The 18,728-nt window shown below is 42.8% G+C and overlaps 1 protein-coding gene across 1 annotated transcript in view; it reads right to left on the minus strand.

The window, feature by feature from the left end:
- Nucleotides 1-18,728, minus strand: part of LOC126213359 (uncharacterized) — a 189,382-nt gene that overhangs the window by 126,955 nt on the left and 43,699 nt on the right. Inside the window, exon 6 of the mRNA XM_049941063.1 lies at nt 5,178-5,354. Within this exon, the coding sequence (XP_049797020.1) occupies nt 5,178-5,354 (177 nt within the window). The remainder of the gene's footprint in view (nt 1-5,177; nt 5,355-18,728) is intronic.

Below are 18,728 nucleotides of genomic sequence, written 5' to 3' on the forward strand. Positions count from 1 at the left end.
CATTTACGAGCGTCTGTCTCTGGACGTAGGCACAAACCGTACTCCCAGAGGGGGAGAAACGGAAGGAAAGAGCCAGAGGTGAGGGGAGGGGGGGGCGAAGATGGGGGATAGGGAAGGATGCGGAAAAGGAAGGTATGCAGCCCGGAAAGGTAGGAGGGCCACATAAGCTCGGGGTCCCGTGCTCGCAACGCACGTATCCACTAAAGAGTTGTGGACCCTCTGGGGGGGGGGAGTGCAGGATGTGTTGTAGGGTAACTCCCACTGTTCAGAAAATCTGGTGGTGGAGGGGAGGATCCAGATGGCTCGGGTAGTGAAGCAGCCACTGAAATGTGGCATGTTGTATTCAGCTGCACATTGTGGCACAGGGTGGTCTACTTTGCTCTCAGCCACAGTTTGGCATCGGCCGTTCATCCTGGAGGGTAGCTAGTTGGTAGTCATACCAATATATAAAGTTATGCAACGATTGCAGCAGAACAGCTTTCAGAGGTGGCCGCCCTACGGTGGTGTACGAGAAGCCTGTGACAGGGCTGGGTGGGCTACAGAACACCACTTTAGGAGGTGTGGGAAATATCTTGGGTATGATGCCTCTCATTTAAGGACACAATGACAGGTAATCAGAGCCCTGGTGAAAGATGTGGTTCAGTACACGGCGATGAAGGGGGTACTCCGTTGCGGCTGGTTCTTGGGCTGGTGGGAGAATTGGCAATGAGAGAGAAAAAGGCACAGTAGATTTAGAATGAAATTTTCACTCTACAGCAGAATGTGCACTGATATGAAACTTCCTGGCAGATTAAAACTGTGTGCCAGACCGAGACTGGAACTCGGGACCTTTGCCTTTCGTGGGCAAGTGCTCTACCGTCTAAGCTACCCGAGCACGACTCACGCCCCGTCGTCACAGCATTACTTCTGCCAGTACCTCGTCTCCTACCTTCCAAACTTTACAGAAGCTCTCCTGTGCACCTTGCAGAACTAGCACTCCTGAAAGAAAGGATATTGCGGAGACATGGCTTAGCCACAGCCTGGGGGATGTTTCTAGAATGAAAATTTTCACTCTACAGCGGAGTGCATTCTAGAGACATCCTTTCTTTCAGGAGTGCTAGTTCTGCAAGGTTTGCAGGAGAGCTTCTGTAAAGTTTGGAAGGTAGGAGACGAGGTACTGGCAGAAGTAAAGCTGTGAGGACGTGGCGTGAGTCGTGCTTGGGTAGCCCAGTCGGTAGAGCACTTGCCCGCGAAAGGCAAAGGTCCCGAGTTCGAGTCTCGGTCCGGCACACAGTTTTAATCTGCCAGGAAGTTTCACGGGAGATTTGTTTGCAGACTACATTTGGGGGATAGTGCTCATCTGGGGCCTAGAGACCCTCGGTACACTGGGTCAGGGAATTCTCATCACTGCTGATATGCTGTTCCCGGGTGACCGGGGTGCAGGGGAGGGATTTTGGATGAAAAGGATGACAGCTGTCGAAATCCAGGTAGTGTTGCTTATCGGTGAGTTTAATGTGACAGAGGTGTGGATGGAGAAATCAGAGAGAAGGGGGTCAACATTCAGAAAGGTGGCACACTGGTTTGAGGAGGACCAGGTGAAGTGAATGGGAGAGAAGTAGTTGAGGTTGTGCGGGAATGAAGCTAGAGTGTCTTGGCCCGGAGTCCAGATCATGAAGATATCATCAATGAACCAGACCCAGAGTAGGGGTTTGCCAATTTGGGAGGCTGGGAAGGTCTCGTCTAGATGATGGCCCATGAACAGGTTGGTATTGGAGAGTGCCATGCGGGTCCAAATGGCTGTGCCAAGGTTTGTTTGCACACCTTCCCTTCCAAGGAGTTGGTAAGGTGTATGATGAATGAGGTAGTGTGTTTGGAGTCTGAAGGACATTGGGGAAGGTAGTGTCCAATAGTGGCAAGACCGTGGGCATAAGGGATCCCTCTGTATAGAGAAGTGGCATCAACAGTGATGAGTAAGGATCCAGGAAGTAAAGGGGTGGGGATGGTAGAGAGTCAGTGAAGGAAGTGGTTGTTATCTTTGACACTGGAGCCAAGATTACAGGCAATTGGTTGGAGGTGTCGGTCAATGAGGGCCAGAATTCTTTCAGTGGGGGCACAATAACCAGCCACAATGAGGTGTCCAGGACTGTCAGGTTCATGGATTTTGGGGATAAGGAGGCGGCAGTAGGATGCCAGCAGGTTAAATAACTTATGGAGGTGGTGTCTGGAATGCTCCTCCAAGTGCTGGAGAGCAAGAGACTCAATTTCAGAGATGTGATGTATGTAGCAGGGATTGCACAGTAGCAGTATCTTGCAGAGGGAGAAGATGTGGTTCTGGGATGCCTGTGGCACGGAGATGTGTTTTTGCAGCACCAGGTTTGTGAAGGCCAGGGACTGGCGGAATCTGAAAAGGTGAAGGTCACTGGGGAAGGAGGGGTGGGATCCAGAGAAATGTACCTTTACAGTTAGGCCTCTGGGGAGGATTCGACAGTTTAGGCAGCATTTAAGGAATAGGATATGGGACTGGGTTTTATCCAAGGAAAGGGGTACTTTTCCGAATTGGTGTAGAAATGTGGAGCAGTGCTCCATTATGGCAGGGACAGTGTAAGGGAAATGGGTACGATGCAGAAATTAGCAAAATTAGGTGTGAGTGTTGCGAGGGGACTCTACTAATAGAAAAGGCGCACAAAAAATACATAAAGACAAGTAAAAACACGAGCAGATATGCAAAAATATGCACAGATATGTAAAAATACACACAAATCTGTCAAAATGCGCATAAATGCACAAAACGGAATGAAACTTTGTAAAGTACACACAAATACATTAAAAATGTACAGAAAAGGGGCAGAAAAGGAAAGGACAAATATGATAATATGTGTGTGTTGCTATGAGGAAAGAAAGATAGGGAAGGGGGTAGGGTTAGATCAAGGGTCACAAGCTCATGAGCTACGGGCAGGCGTGGAAAATAAAACACTTAAGTATGTGGGGATCAGGAATGAAGTGGGACCAATAAGAATAAATATAATTATTGGACAGAAGAATTTGGGGCATCAGATGCTGCGTCAACAATCTGCACTGTGTGTTGTGCGTAGACGATTATCGATACAGTGTGACTCTGAAGTTGATGCGGTTTGGAAGTCGACGAATAAATACAGGAAAGAGAAGAAAGAAGGGACACTGAAAATAGTAATGCTACCGAGTATACTAATAAAGCAAAACGTCATAAGGTTGTGGGTTGTGTTGGGGGAGGAGACAAAACAGCAAAGTCATCGATCTCATCAGATTAGGGAAGGACAGGGGAGGAAGTTGGCTCTGCACTTTTAAAGCAACCATCGCGGCATTTGCCTGGAGCAATTTAGGGAAATCACAAAAAACCTAAATCAGGCCGGACGCGGGATTGAACAATTGTCCTCCCGAATGCAAGTCCAGTGTGCCACCTAACTCGACTGGGTTGTGGGATGGGAAAAAAAAGTCATTCAGCAAAATCAAACAATTGAAACTCCAAGTTCTAATATCAACAAAGTAAGGAAAAAAGAGATTGCTACTTACCACAAAGATGAGACATTAAGTTGCAAACGTTAGCTTTTGGCCGCAGCCTTCATCAGAGAAAGAGAGAGAAAAAAAACCCATTAATTCGCACAAGCAAGCACATCACACGCACATGTGACTGCCAACTTCTGCAGCTCAGACCAGATGCCAGAGTATACGGTCATGTCTACATGAGGTTTGCTTTCTTGTGTGAATGAATGGCGTATTTTTCTCTTTCTTTCTCTGACGAAGGCTGTGGCCAAAAGCTAACATCTGAGTGTCTTAACTGAGCCTGTCCTGCAACTTAATGTCTCATCTTTGTGGTAAGTAGCAATCTGTCTTTTCCTTACATTGTTAAGCTTTGTATTCAGATAATTACGTCTCTACTGTTAATTGTGGTCTGTCAGTATTTTCAATCGCATTGCTACCATTGACATCTGAGTACTGTAGGGCAAATATTTATTTATAATGCATATGTAATGCCTTTTCCCATGTGATTTACAAAAGAATTACAAAAGTTTAACTTTTTATGTTTTGTATCCATCGAGCAGGGATCGGAGCAATGTGGTTTCGTATACTTCACTGCGAGTAGACCATTGGTGCACCAGGCAGAATGTCACATTTGTACGACAGCCAGTGACCAAGAGAAGCTACCATTGCTTTGTTTCCGTTTGCAGTGATAATTATTCAAACATTGCAGTTGTAGAACAAAGAAAAATTGTCTGAATTTAATATCCGCAACAAATAGTTCCAGCTAATACCACACTGGAAGGTTGTTTCTCATATTATCTAAGTTTCCATGAGACAGCAACACTGTCTAATAGTAATTTATACTACAATGAAAGCAAAAATAAATGTTTTATTGAGTCAGTGTGAAAATAAAATATGCTGCTTGAAGAATGTATTTGTAAGTTTAACCAGCCTATAAAATTAACAATATTTTAAAAAAATTACAGGATACGTCTTGTTCGTGTTAAAAATTTACTGACAAAAATGTTAAGTTCTTTGAAGACATGAAGCTTGTTTAAAATAAGAAAGAAAAGTTATAAGAGATATGTAAATATAAATATATGTTTGATTACTGCAAAATATAGTTTATGGATTACTGAGTCTGGGTATCCATTAATGCAGAGTAGAAAGGACATCTCTGGTTAATAATACAGCAATGTGATAAACAGCTAATCAAGACCTGATATCCTATGCAACCATAGTATTTGCCACATTCTCTGGATGCCTCTAATAAATATTCTCTCTCTGGAAAGAACCTGCAATTGAAGAGGACACACACACACACACACACACACACACACACACACACACACACACACGCGCGCGCGCGCGCGCGCGCGCGAAATACAATGCTCACACTAAACAACCACACACACAGCATGTCATACCACGGCAAAGTCACAGTGAAAAGTGGTCCTTTTAAGGTGCTGAGAATTTCATGATACTGCCTACAACTACAGACTTCCTCCTGATAAATTTAATCACAGACGTAGTTATATACAGAAGCTCAAAAACACAACAGCAAAATATTTCTCTCTGCTCGGATTTTATATATAGCTGCGTGAATTTCCCTTTTCTTCACACATCCAAATGACTTTCATAACAAAAAAACTCAGCCAACAGAACTATTCACATGACACAAAAGTCACAGGAATACTTACACTGTCAGCTTCTGCTAGCAATCCAGCCATCATTTCTCGTTCTTCTTCTTTGGTACGATTGCAGAATCTACACGCTATCAATCCATCACCTTCGTCTTGTTGTTGCTGCTGCTGTTGTTCTCCTTCTCCTTCAGCACGATCACAGAATTTATGCACCGCCAGCAGATCTGCAATGACCTACGAAATCAGAAGATATTAACTACTTTGTAGACAATGACATCATTACTGACATCATTTCCCAACTTGAACACCAAAGTAAATGAGCAGATATAATTCACACAAAAGCAGCACCCACTCAATCACTAACGTTCTGGGATTACATTACAAATCAAAAATGCAGGGTACCATTAATCTGAAACAGAAATGGAAATACTAAGCAAATGAAATGTGCTGACATAAGTGAGGTGAAGCAAACCAAACTATATCTATAGTGTCCACACTACACAACCACATGGTCCACAAGATGTTTTGTTATCAACTTTATGCAATTCTTACTGCATGCTTCTGTGGAATAAATACTTTTTGACCTTAGCCGAACTGCCCCAGGTCAGTACTGAGAGAAAGCTTATACACTCAACAGAGTGAGACAGATTCCTGAGTGCAAGGCAGGAACCTAGCTTTTTGTTTAACTTATACATGTGCTGGTGACACCTTAGTTGGTTTATCCCTAATGGTTGCCCAGGAACTTCATACACAGAGCCTCATCAATTGATCTCTATCTTGGGCACATGTAAGCCATAACAATTTGTTTGGAACTCCAAAACAATGAAACTATAGAAACTATAGAAATTTACATGAAGAGATTAACCTCTTCTCAGGAAAAGCACTACAATGTACACATGATAATACAAAAGTTACAAGTTGATATCTTTCAGAAAGGACAAGTACTTCTCACCTACAACGAAATTGCACCTGAGCCAGCTGCACTGAGGATTCCTACAGTTGTGCAATGAATGTGAATCAACTTTATTCAAGATTCACAAAAATTCATTTACACAAAATAATTATTCTATATAGTCTTCTGAATGAGAAACACATTTTCCCCAGCAGACAGGCACTTTCTTGATCCCATTTTCATAAAATGAATGTTGCTGTGACAGCAACAAGTTGTTCACAAACTCTTCGACAGCGCCACTGTCATCAAATCTGCTTCCTCTGACTGGTTCCTTTAGTGATCCGACAAATGAGCATCGCACGCTGACGACACCGGACACTAGGAAGGATACTGTAGTGTGGTCGAGAACAATTACTGCTTTAATTTTTGTCGAGTTGAAGCAGCTGTGTGGGGCCGAGCACTGCTGTGAAGCACGATCACGTCCCCAACTGGAAATGTACACCTTTTTTGGTGGTAGTGCACGTTTTGTTTGGTCCAAAAGTTGGCAGCAGTATGCACCATTCACACTGTAACATTCTTGGAGAAAAACAATGAGAAGAACTCCTCTAAAATCAAAAAAGTCTGTCGCAAGAACCCCTGCGGAAGGCTTTGGCGAGTACAGATTTGTCTTCTTTGCACCATTCCATTCTGCTTTTCTCGATCCCGGGTTGTAATGGTTGACCCACGTATCACTGTATGTCACAATACAATGCAAAAAATGTTCCCCTTCAGTTTGGTAATGTGTCAGTAGCCATTTGCACACCCCACGAGATGATGAAATTTGTGCTCTGTGGTGAGAAGGCGACGCACCCATCTTGCAGACTTTTTCAGAGTGTGGGGTCGTCAGCAATGATTGCCCGAGCACTACTATAGCTTAGGCCAACTTCAGTGCCGATGGCCTCGCCACAGTGGTAACACCGATGTCAAACGCTGTCAGATTCTGCTAGCACGCTGACAGGTGACCGTCCGGTCTGGCGAGTGCTATTGACGAGGGCCGAGCACTCGGCCCTTGTGAGGCAAACTGAGGAGCTACTCGACAGAAAAGTAGCGACTCCGGTCACAAAAACTGCCAACGGCACAGAGCGGTGTGCTGACGAGATGCCCCTCTGTATCCGCATCCGATGCTGCCTATACGGGCTGAGGACGACACAGCTGTCAGTCAGTACAGTCGGCTCTTCCGAGCCCTGTTCGGATGGAGTTTAACTGTGCTGATCTCGGTAGCAATTTGGGCAACTGTACCTTTTGTTCTGACACTGTGATTCTGACTAAAGGAATGGTACAGCAATATTCTAGCTGTAGGAAACAATAACTGGAAATGAAACCAACAATGAGCAGAGATTGAACTGCTCTGCATTTAAAAAACGTGAACTGAGCATCCCCCCCCCAGCAGATGTCACGATGGAGGTAGATGAGCTGGCAGCACAGAACAGTGGAGTAGTTCAGAAACGCAAACCCACTGGCCAAAATGTTTATTTCAGAGTGGCAATAAGCACAGCAGGCCACTGTCCCCACAAAGTTCGATCACCTCGGACCTAGCCCCGTATTTCGCACCGAGAGTTGTCGCGTGCTCAGTCGGCAGCTGCACACGCTAGCCTCGTACCGAGTATACTGCCGTCCGCATATTTACGTGGCGCCGGACTTCTCGTAGTTATATTCGCCAGGCGAGTTTGTTTCACACGTGGGGTTCTGTTCCCCGGTCATTACAGAGTCGCCGTCAGTCCGTAAAGTACGCACAGTACGCACATCGACGGTGTCGAGTAGCACTGTTGTCACGTCTTCTGCAGATACTAAAGTGCGTAAACAAAAATTGCAGTTTACATTTGATTCACTTTCGTACAATGACATGACAGCTCAATTGGGTGAGGGAGCAAAAATTTACCTACAATCGTACAGACAACAGACTTCACTTACAGGAGTCGAAAGGCAAAAATGGGATCCAGTAGCGAAGTGAGACAGGGCTGCAGCGTATACTCCGTATTGTTCGATCAGCTCATTTGACAAAGCTGTAAAGGAAGTGAAGAACAAATTTTTAAAATGAATTGAAATTCAGGGAGAGACATAAAATTGCTGACGACACGGTAATTCTGTCAGAAATCCCTAAGGACTTAGAAGATCTGTTTGAATTGGATGGATACTGTTTTTAGAAGAAGTTGTTAAGATAAACAACAACAAAAGTAGAACAATGGTACACTGAGGTGACAAAAGTCACAGATACTCCCAAAAGCGTAGCGAAGCAACTCGACGTGGCACAGGCTCGGCAAGTCGTCGGAAATCCCCTGCAGAAATACTGAGCCAGAATGTTCTTCAAAGCAATTGTGGCCCAGTGACACGCCACATTGTATTCCACAAAAATTCCATCACTGTTTGGTCTCCAAGTCACTGAAAATAACCAGAGGACCCAGCCCATCTGAGCAAAAACAGCCCGTGCCATTATGGAGCCACCAACAGCTTGCACAGTTCCTCACTGACAACTCGGATCCACGGCTTCGTGAGGCTGCACCACACTCAAACCCTATCATCATCTCTCACCAATTGAAATCAGGACTCACACGACCAGGCCACTGTTTTCCAGACGTCGATACAGTCACGAGCCCAGGACAGGCAGTGCAGGGGATGTCATGCTGTTGGCAAGGCACTCACGGTGGTCGTCTGCTGGCATAGCCCGACAGAAAAACACTTATTTTACGTTTTTGTGTGGTCCAGAATTAAAGAATCCAAAACTAAGCAAAACTTTAAAACCCCCACATATGAGCAAAAACATATTAAGTGGAATATATGATTAAAAACGATAATCATTTCCAATACACTGCACAAAATCAATAAAAGTGAAGGAAATTAAATACACAATACACTGTTTATACAATGATTTGGGGTAATGAATTTCAGCAGCTTTTTAAAAATCACAGATGTGTAACAGCATATAAAAACTTGTTAAAAATTGAAATTGTTTTTGATAGACGCTCACCCAAAAAAAAAAAAAAATCTTGATGAACGTGCTGAATTAAACCGAAAACTGTGAAGTACAATGAAAGGCATCAGAATCTAGTATGGGAATGTGTGCTTTCCTTGTGTAGCCAGGGGAGAGCTCGTCTGCACCTGAACAAGCTAACAAAGTGACGTCAAAATGGTGCAGGTGAGCGTCCACGGTGTACGACAACTGGCGAATACAAATCTAGTCGACACGAAAGCAGCTTATCCCAGCCAAGGAGGAGACATTAGTGACAGCTTTAGACCTGGAACAGATCCTACCCATTCACCCTCCTCCACAGTAACTGAGTGCTCACTCCCACACAAAAAGGTAGCTGGTAAAGTCCAGAGTAACTACACACACTGTAAATTCTTTGTGTCTACACTGTACAGTCAACAGTGCACTGTCTTCACTCCTCCCTTATCAGTGCATAGTGCACGTGTTTTACCTCATTTGCTCATTTGTACTAGCAGCATTTTGCAATTTGAAATAAAGAAATAACGCTTTTAAATGTGAAGTCTGCCGGTACGAGTACAACAATAGCAAGACCCCAAAGCAGCGTCTTTCCCAGGGTCACCCACACCACCTGAATGAAATCCTATCTGCTGTTAGAAATTGTGCACTGTAATGTGAAATACTTCCACAGTTAAAATATTAGACTGCACACAACAAACACCAGGTTTAGGTTAGGTTAGAAGGCAATAATGTAATAGGTTCTGTTTAAGTAAAAGAATTACTGTAAATGCGATGTGATGAGGCAGTCTTCAGTGAAAAGGAATTGGTCTGGACACAGAAATTTTCAGCAGTCACAAGCTTAAGCGTCTTCATCAGTTTTGTAAAATAAGTTAGCAGATACAGTGATTTTTATTTTATGCACTGTATCTGACTGAAATAAAGTAGCAAGGATATACCAGGTGATCAAAAAGTCAGTATAAATTTGAAAACTTAATAAACCACGGAATAATGTAGATAGAGATGTAAAAATTGACACAATGCTTGGAATGACATGGGGTTTTATTTGGGGGGGGGGGGGGGGGGGGGGACACAAAGTTCACGAAATGTCCAACAGACGCATGAAAGATCTCTTGCGTGCGTCATTTGGTGATAATCGTGTGCTCAGCCACCACTTTCGTCATGCTTGGCCTCCCAGGTCCCCAGACCTCAGTCCGTGCGATTATTGGCTTTGTGGTTACCTGAAGTCGCAAATGTATCGTGATCGACCGACATCTCTAGGGATGCTGAAAGACAACGTCCGACGCCAATGCCTCACCATAACTCCGGACATGCTTTACAGTGCTGTTCACAACATTATTCCTCAACTACAGATAGTGTTGAGGAATGATGGGGGACATATTGAGCATTTCCTGTAAAGAACATCATCTTTGCTTTGTCTTACTTTGTTATGTTAATTATTGCTATTCTGATCAGATGAAGCGCCATCTGTCGGACATTTTTTGAACTTTTGTATTTCTTTGGTTCTAATAAAACCCCATGCCATTCCAAGCATGTGTGTCAATTTGTACCTCTCTATTTACATTATTCCGTGATTTACTCAGTTTTCAAATTTATACTGACTTTTTGATCACCCGGTATATAAAATGTCACAGCAGCTGAGTGGTTAAACCAAAAGCATAAATGGGGACATCTGCTGAATGACAAACTTTGTCATCACTCTTTTCTTACAAGTAACACTTCATACGCTCACCACACTTCATATTCTCCACCGCAACAAAGTGTTATTTTCGGCTCGGTGAGAGAAACAGGTGTGAAAGAATGAGTTTACTTCCCAATTGAAGTTATTAGGAGTTAGCTCAGTGAATTTCAATACACTGTGTAAAATAGAAAGCTCCAGCATTACAATTTCGCTACACACCTCCCATCATTGCTGCCAATCTTTCCTATCTACAGTGTGTGTCACGCAGTTTAAAAGTGAGTAGTATATGTTAAGTGTTGCAACTGTATTGTGTCAGATTTGAACACAAAAGTCTTTAAAATGAGCTATCACAAAACCCTTGTTTCATTTCCATGTGACATCTCTGCCACAGCAGATGAATAAATAAATGTCGTGTGACTAGGGCCTCCCGTCGAGTAGACCATCCGCAGTGTGCAAGTCTTTCGATTTGACGTCACTTTGGCTTCGGCACTTCACAAAACGCATTCGCCCCTACCCGCTCTCCCGTCGTCATAGGGCCACTACCCCTCTCCACACATCCAGCAGGTGAGCTCAATTTAAGTGTGTTAATCTGGTGTGGTGGTTGTGCTGGCTGTCGGATGACGTAACAATTCACCAGCCAATAAGAGCTCACTAGCCGGAAATGGTCGACGTCTTCTCGATTCTGACCGAGCATATTCTTTGAGACTCCGTGACTCAATTTAAAAGTTCAACAATCAATACTGTTCCCGAATACAGTACATCAGAAATACGTGCAAAAAGATACGGTTACACATAGTTTTAAGTGGCACAAGGAAAGGTGGCAGCTGGGCGCCTTCGTCACGTATTGACTCAGTCCAGGACACTTTGCGTCAACTCTCCCGCTTTTCCACTGTTGCCGCAGCTAGTAGTAATTTTATCACAACGGCACAGTGAAACTAAACGTTGCAAGTCGTGTCGGCAAAGCCGATTGTGGATTACGTCAGCATTTCCTCTCTCTTGTCTCCCTCTCCGCAACGGACTAAAATATTCCCTCGACACTGTTACCACCCACAGTACAGACATTCTGTCTTTTGTACCACTTATAGCTCATTCAGTCACATCAAACGTCAACAGGAAGAAAACGGGTCAAAGTCAAATGAGTTGCCGAGTACAAACGTAGAATCGAGGTAAACCTTACTATGAAGAAACGTAAAACTGAGGAATCTTTAGTACTGATCTTACGAGTTTTCCACAGAGGCTACAAACTTATGGCACAGAATCACGAAAAATGTAAAATTGGAGAACGTATAATCGAATTTCCACTGCACCAAATTTCGTCACGCTATACTTACTGATATGTTCAACGTACCTCCCACATTGATATCTGCAGTTATTTCTCACAGTGTCGCTCATTTGTCGGCACTGACAACTCTATGCAATCGCCGCTGCTCTCTGTCAGTGAGTGAGTGCTGTCAACCACCACATTGTCTGTGATGACAGGCAATACCTGCAATTTTATGTTCTCGGCACACACTCGACACCGTCGACCTCGAAGTATCAAATTCCCTACCTGTTCTCAAAATGAAATGTCCCACGTCTGTAGGTCCAACTACCGTTCCGCGTTCAAAGTCTGTCAATTCCCACCGTGTGGCGACAGTCGTGTCCAAACCCTTTTCACACAAGTCACCACAGTGCAAATGACAGCTCTGCAGATGCACTGCCCTTTTATATTTGACATACACAATGAATGAAATCACATTAAGGGATTTACATTAGAAGATGGAGCACTAAAGTAGTAAATGAGATGTGTCATACAGGCAGCAAAATAAAGGCTGATGTAAAGAGGACATAAAACGCAAACTGGCAATAGAAACAAAGCCAATTCTGAAAAAGTCAAATAACATTAACACATACCACAAATTCTAATGTTTCCTGAAAGCAATTGCCTGGAGCGCACGGTCAGACACTGGATTCGCATTCAGGAGGACGACGGTTCAATCCCGCGTCCGGCCATCCTGATTTAGGTTTTCCGTGATTTCCCTAAATCACTCCAGGCAAACGCCGGGATGGTTCCTCTGAAAGGGCACGGCCGACTTCCTTCCCTAATCCGACGAGACCGATGACCACGCTGTCTGGTCTCCTTCCCCAAACCGACCAACCAACCCACCTGGAGTGCACCACTGACAAAAAGCAGTCTAGGTAACAGCAGAATACGAGGCTTCTGAAATGTGGGCACTGTGGTAGAACGCTGAGGAGCTGACGAGTAGGACTGACAGCTACTAGGAGCAGATCGTGATTGGGACTTCGGCAAAAAAGAAATTTACGGGATTGTTTGATACGGGGCATCCTGAGGGATGACAGAATTGACCATTTGAAAACGGAGGGCTTAAGAATTGTAGAGGGAGACCGAGGCTCGACTACACTACACAGGTTCGAGTGGATGTCATTTGCAGTAGCTATACAGAGATGAAGTGGCCGGTACGGGATATTTTCTTCTGCTTGGGCCCCACAGCCTCAATAAGCTGAAGAACAACATTTTTCCACCGGACTGTGTATAAAACTTATCTTTCACACTACCAGTTATGGGCACTGCCCATTCTCGGGTGTGTCTGAAAACGTAACAATACATCACAGCAAAGAAAACAGTCAAACACAAATTGTGAAACTACAGTGGATGTATCATTACACAAACAAAATACAAAGGTTGCCCAGAAAGTAATGCATCTCATTTTTTTCTCAGCCAAAAACAATGCTACAAATGCGAAATGTTATTTGAAGTCTCCCGAATGAGTGTGCCAAGTTACCGTCACTTCTGACAGATAGCGTAGCTGCGGGACAGTTTCGAAATGGCGTCTGTAGGTGGCGTACATTACAAGCAATGTGCCATCATTGAATTTCTCACTGCAGAGAAGAAACTGTGGGGAACGTTCGCAAACACTCGTGCGAAGTCTACGGACCACCTGCTGTCGACAGAAGTACGGTTACTCGCTGGTCACAGAGTGTGAGGTTATCGGGAAGCAGTTCGGTGGAGCTCCACGATTTGCAGCGGTCGGGGAGACCGTCCACGGGTATCACACCTGACCTAGCTCCCTCGGACTTCCACTGGTTCGGGCCATTAAAGGATGCCATTCGTGGAAGATATTTTGACGACAATGGGGAGGTGATTCACACAGTGAAGCTCTGGCTCCACCACCGAGACAAGGATTGGTACCGACAGGGCACACATGCCCGTGTCGCACTGGAGTAAGGCAGGGATGGGGATTAACTGGAAAAATAGGGTGTGTAGGTAAAACACCATTCTCATTATGCTCAATTAAGAATTGCTGAGGAAAAAAAAATGCGGTGCGTTAGTTTCTGGGCAGCCCTCGTAGATACCTCCAGTAACATGTCGCTATGTCTTCGTCATTAATTTAAAAATCACGTGCCGTGAATAACTATACCAAGCACAGTCATCAAACATTCTCATCCAAAACATAAGGGTACATGACATAAGAGTGCTTATTACCACATTATTTAAACGTCATACCCACTCAGAAGCACTAAGAAAACAAACCTTCCGACATTTCCCACAAATCACACTGTATACACTCACTCGACGAACTGTCACACGGGCAGATAAAATTAAAATAAACTAATTAATGCAGAAACAGAAGTATAGCTTCGAACAGTCAAGATTGCCATTGTACAGCATTTACTGTAACAACCGGTTTCAGCATTGCCATAATCAGATCTTTTGTGGTACAGAGCAGATTCAATGCAATGTACTGCAGAAGATCTGATGATGGTAATGTAGTGTGCTGAAACCAGTCATCATAATAAATGCCGTACAACAGCGATCTCGGCTGTTTGAAGTTGTAATTCTCTTTCTGCATTATCTACATTCCCCCAACTTGACAATACCGAATATATATAGACTAATTAAGATAAAATGCATAAGTTTATGCTATGGTTTGGATTATCTCTTAATTATCTCAATCGATTAATTTTTCAAATAACGGTTATAGTTCCACAGGAGGCCACAGACATGGTGTGCAGTGAAATATATATACAACAGTGTATGCAGACTGACATCTTAATGTTATTTGTTACAATTTTATTTTAATTATTCTATTTATGGACACAGTTATTTGTGATGTCTAGTGGGTTTATTGTATTCACAATTGATTGCTGACATCATTTCTCCATGTTTGTCACACACTGTGATTGTGACACTTTTCACATTAACGATGAGGACATATTTTCACATTTTTTCAACTTAATGTACTAATAGACTACATTTTAGACCTGACATTACATTAACAATATTATATTGAATGTAAATGATGTAAATAGCTCTGTGCAGTCCATCATGTCTTGATGTATGTACTACAGATTTTGTAACTGCTTATGTGGACGATTTATTTATATGTTTTTCCCATAACTGTCACTAAGACACAGACATACCTTTGAAATCTTATTGATAACTGTAAGATCTACATTCACACAGATACTCCGCAAGCCACTGTAAGGTGTGTGGCAGAGGGTACCCTCTGCCACTACCCTCCTGTTCAACTCGTAAGTTCAACTCGTAAGTGGACCGAGAGAAAAGTGACTGACCGTACGCCTCTGTACGAGCCCTAATTTCTCATATCTTCACGGTCCTTACTCGCGATGTATGTTGACGGCAGCAGAATTGTTCGGCAGTCAGCTTCAAATGCCAATTCTCTACATTTTCTCACTAGTTTTTCCCGAAAAGAACACCGCCTTCCCTCCAGGGATTCCTGTTTGAGTTCCTGAAGCATCTCCGCAACACTTGCACCTAAACTGTTCAAACCTACTGGTCCGCCAAACCGCTCGCTAACGCTAGCCCCGACAAGCCGGGCTGTGTGTGGCCACACCCGACCGCTGGGCGGCCTCTAGCTGCGAGCGCACAGTCGTGTGGCAGCACTCACCGTGCCAAAACAAAAAGGAAAACTTGCTGTGCCTGCAGCAGTGATGTTATGTGTAGGTGAAGACAAGAAAAAGAAACGTTTATGGATGAAAGAATGGTTGAGAGGTAAATCAAGTTTTCTCACATAAATCTGTTCTGTACTCTCCAAGTTCAAGAGCCAGCAGACTATAAAAACTTCTTACGTATGGACGACAATACTTTTTGTGAATTACTGGATCTCATACGGCTTAAAATCGAAAAGAAAGAAACGCATATAAGAGCTACCATCACTGCTGAGGAGCGACTAGTAGCAACATTGCGGTGTCTGGCTACAGGCAGAAGCTATGAAGACCTGAAATACAGCAGTGCCATTTCATCTCAGCTGCTTGGAAAAATCATCCCCGAAACGTGTTGGGCAGCCAATATTTTTAAGAGTAAGGGGCTCACAGTTTATTCAAATTACAAATAATGTTTTCAATATTTGCAGACACTTTCTCCAGTTGCTACTTCAGTTATGCTTCATCATATATATAAGAAAAAACTTATTTCGCTATTGAATGTTTCATTTGTGTGTACAAACACGTTTCGCCTATTCACGTTAAGCATCTTCAGTGGTCTTACTGGCCATTGTTTTATAGGTTGATTCTTAATATTTCATGGACACTGAAATAAAAAATGAAACTCATTTTGTTGAGTCAGATCAGGTTTTATTGCTATTTCATTTTTTAAATAAGGCACTTAAGAAATTTTTCAACATAAATATGCGGATTATGGTTTGATAACTGTCTTAGATTTGGATGAAGTTTAAATCACATATACGAGATCATACATTAACATCATTTTATGGAAGAAATGCTCTATTCAAAGACTTTTGTACGTATTTTGTAACTGGAATGTCTCTCTTGAGGCACCAAGAATAGTCCACAAGCATGTTCTAATCCTAGCGAACCTGGCAACTTTCCTCCACGACTCTGATACACTTTATGAAGCTCATCCTGCCCCTGCTTATAGTCTCCACAGTTGTGTCAGCGGAGTAATCTAATGTGAGCTGAGAAAGTGCATTTTTATTGACATTTGAACACCATGTATTTTGAAGTTTTGCCGAAATTTATAGACAGTATTTTCACGTTTTGGGCTCATAGATATGCCAAGAGAAAGATTTTTTATTATAGATTTCAATACCAGACAGGCATTTATCACTGTATCCTCCACACTTTCATCGAATTGTGAGTGTTTCATAAGCTCGCTGATCTGAGGGCCATCAAAAATACCTGCATTAAATTTAGCCTCAATGAAACATGGAAATTTGTTTTAACAAAGTAAAAGCCCAAGTTTCTTTATTCACTGCCATCATATAGAACCTCATCAAACTAAGTTTAATGTGCAGCAGTGAAAGTGGAATTTTCTGAGTATTCAGGAGGGCTTTTGACTTAACGTTGTGCAAACCAGACGAAAGGGAAGGTCTTGCTTATTAGATGCTTTAGCTCCAAAGAATTCAAGATACATTTTCGTCACAAAAGGAGTGGTGTTTAACTTCTAGTGTGGCTTAATGACTTATCCAATATGCAGCAAAATCGGTCAGGACAATTCTTGCACTTTCGATGCATTTTGTAACAATACTGCTTTCACTCAGGAAACTTAAGTCATGCTATTTTCCAGCTTACTGCAATATGACATGGAAATAATTCTGCCTTGTGACAAACCTAAAAATTTTGAACGCTCGAATCACTTATATACCTAATAGGCCACTACCTGAATACTGAGGTAAGGAAGAAACCTGACCTGATTGAGCAAAGCGAGTTACATTTTTTAATGCAGCGTGCACTAAATATACAAGATCACCTAAAAATAACCGTGACCTCAGAAAAGTATAGTGTAATATAAAGAAAATAATTTTCTTTTCAGAATATTTATAATTATCTAATTTTCTTTTTGTTACTGGGCACTCAGAAAGCCTAGCACAAATAGACGAAACGTGTTTGGTACACACAAATGAAATATTTAATTGGTAAAGTCAGAATTGACATATAAATTTGACTAAAACGTATAGGGTTGCTTACGGGAAAATTGTTATTGAAAACTGATGCTGTTTCTTAGTGAAATTCATCTTTATTGTTGTAAAATACAATCAGTAATATAGATAATGTTGCTGACTATCACTTGTAGATGGCTTACATGCGCCTCCATCAAATGTTCTTCCACGGGGTTGCAGTTGTGTAACTTGTTGATACGCGCCTGTTTCGTATATTCTACTATTGTGATCCTATTGTGTTGAATCGTATGGGAGTGGAAACTGTGGTGAAAATTGCATTACATGCATATACAGATTTGGGTGAGGTGTAAAAATTTGGGAACAACAACTTAATTTCCTCCTCTTTGCCAAAAAGAGTACATTCGAAATAATTTTTTTTGCTACGTCCTTTTGTTCGTTATCAGTAACTGCCTGAATCTCGAGACCCACACTTTGGCATCATTGTCAGGGGTAGAGTCAGCAGCCTGCAAGTACTGGGACACAATATTTGCTAACTGAGACCTCTTTTTCGTCCATGATGTTCTCTCCCGAGTTCAACCACATCTCTTTTTCCCTGTAGTGGGCGTTGCAGCTGGTGGGCTTCCAGATGAAGGTGGCTCCTGTGACAGGTTCACCTGGAAAGCACAATGTCTGCATCAAAAATATGCAGTGTCTTCACTGTTTGTACAACTTTGCCACTTAATCGTGCATTTCGGTAATTGTATCAATTTTAATTTCAGACTCCTTCATCTCAAGAAGACTGGAGAAACGTTGCTCGTCAGTTTAAAGAACTATGGAATTTTGAAAACTGTTTAGGGGCATCAGATGGTAAGCATGTCCTGATTAAAAAACCTGCGGTAGTGGCTCCTATTACTATAAGGTACTTTCAGTGTTGTCCTTTTCGCTGTTGTAAATGCAAACTAGGAGTTTATATACGTTCGTACCGGTACGAATGGTCGAGTGTCAGATGGTGGTATTCTAAAGCTTACAGACTTCTACACTTCACTAGTATCTGGAACTCTAAATTTACCAGATCCCGTTTATCTGGAAGGAGTGGATTCTACAGTGCCATTTGTGTTCGTGGGTGATGAAGCTCTCCCTTTGATGCCGAATTTAATGAAACAGTATCCTCAAAGGAACTTAACAAGGGAGAAAA

Source organism: Schistocerca nitens, chromosome 11 (assembly GCF_023898315.1).
Source record: "Schistocerca nitens isolate TAMUIC-IGC-003100 chromosome 11, iqSchNite1.1, whole genome shotgun sequence".
NCBI classification, from domain to species: Eukaryota; Metazoa; Arthropoda; class Insecta; order Orthoptera; family Acrididae; genus Schistocerca; species Schistocerca nitens.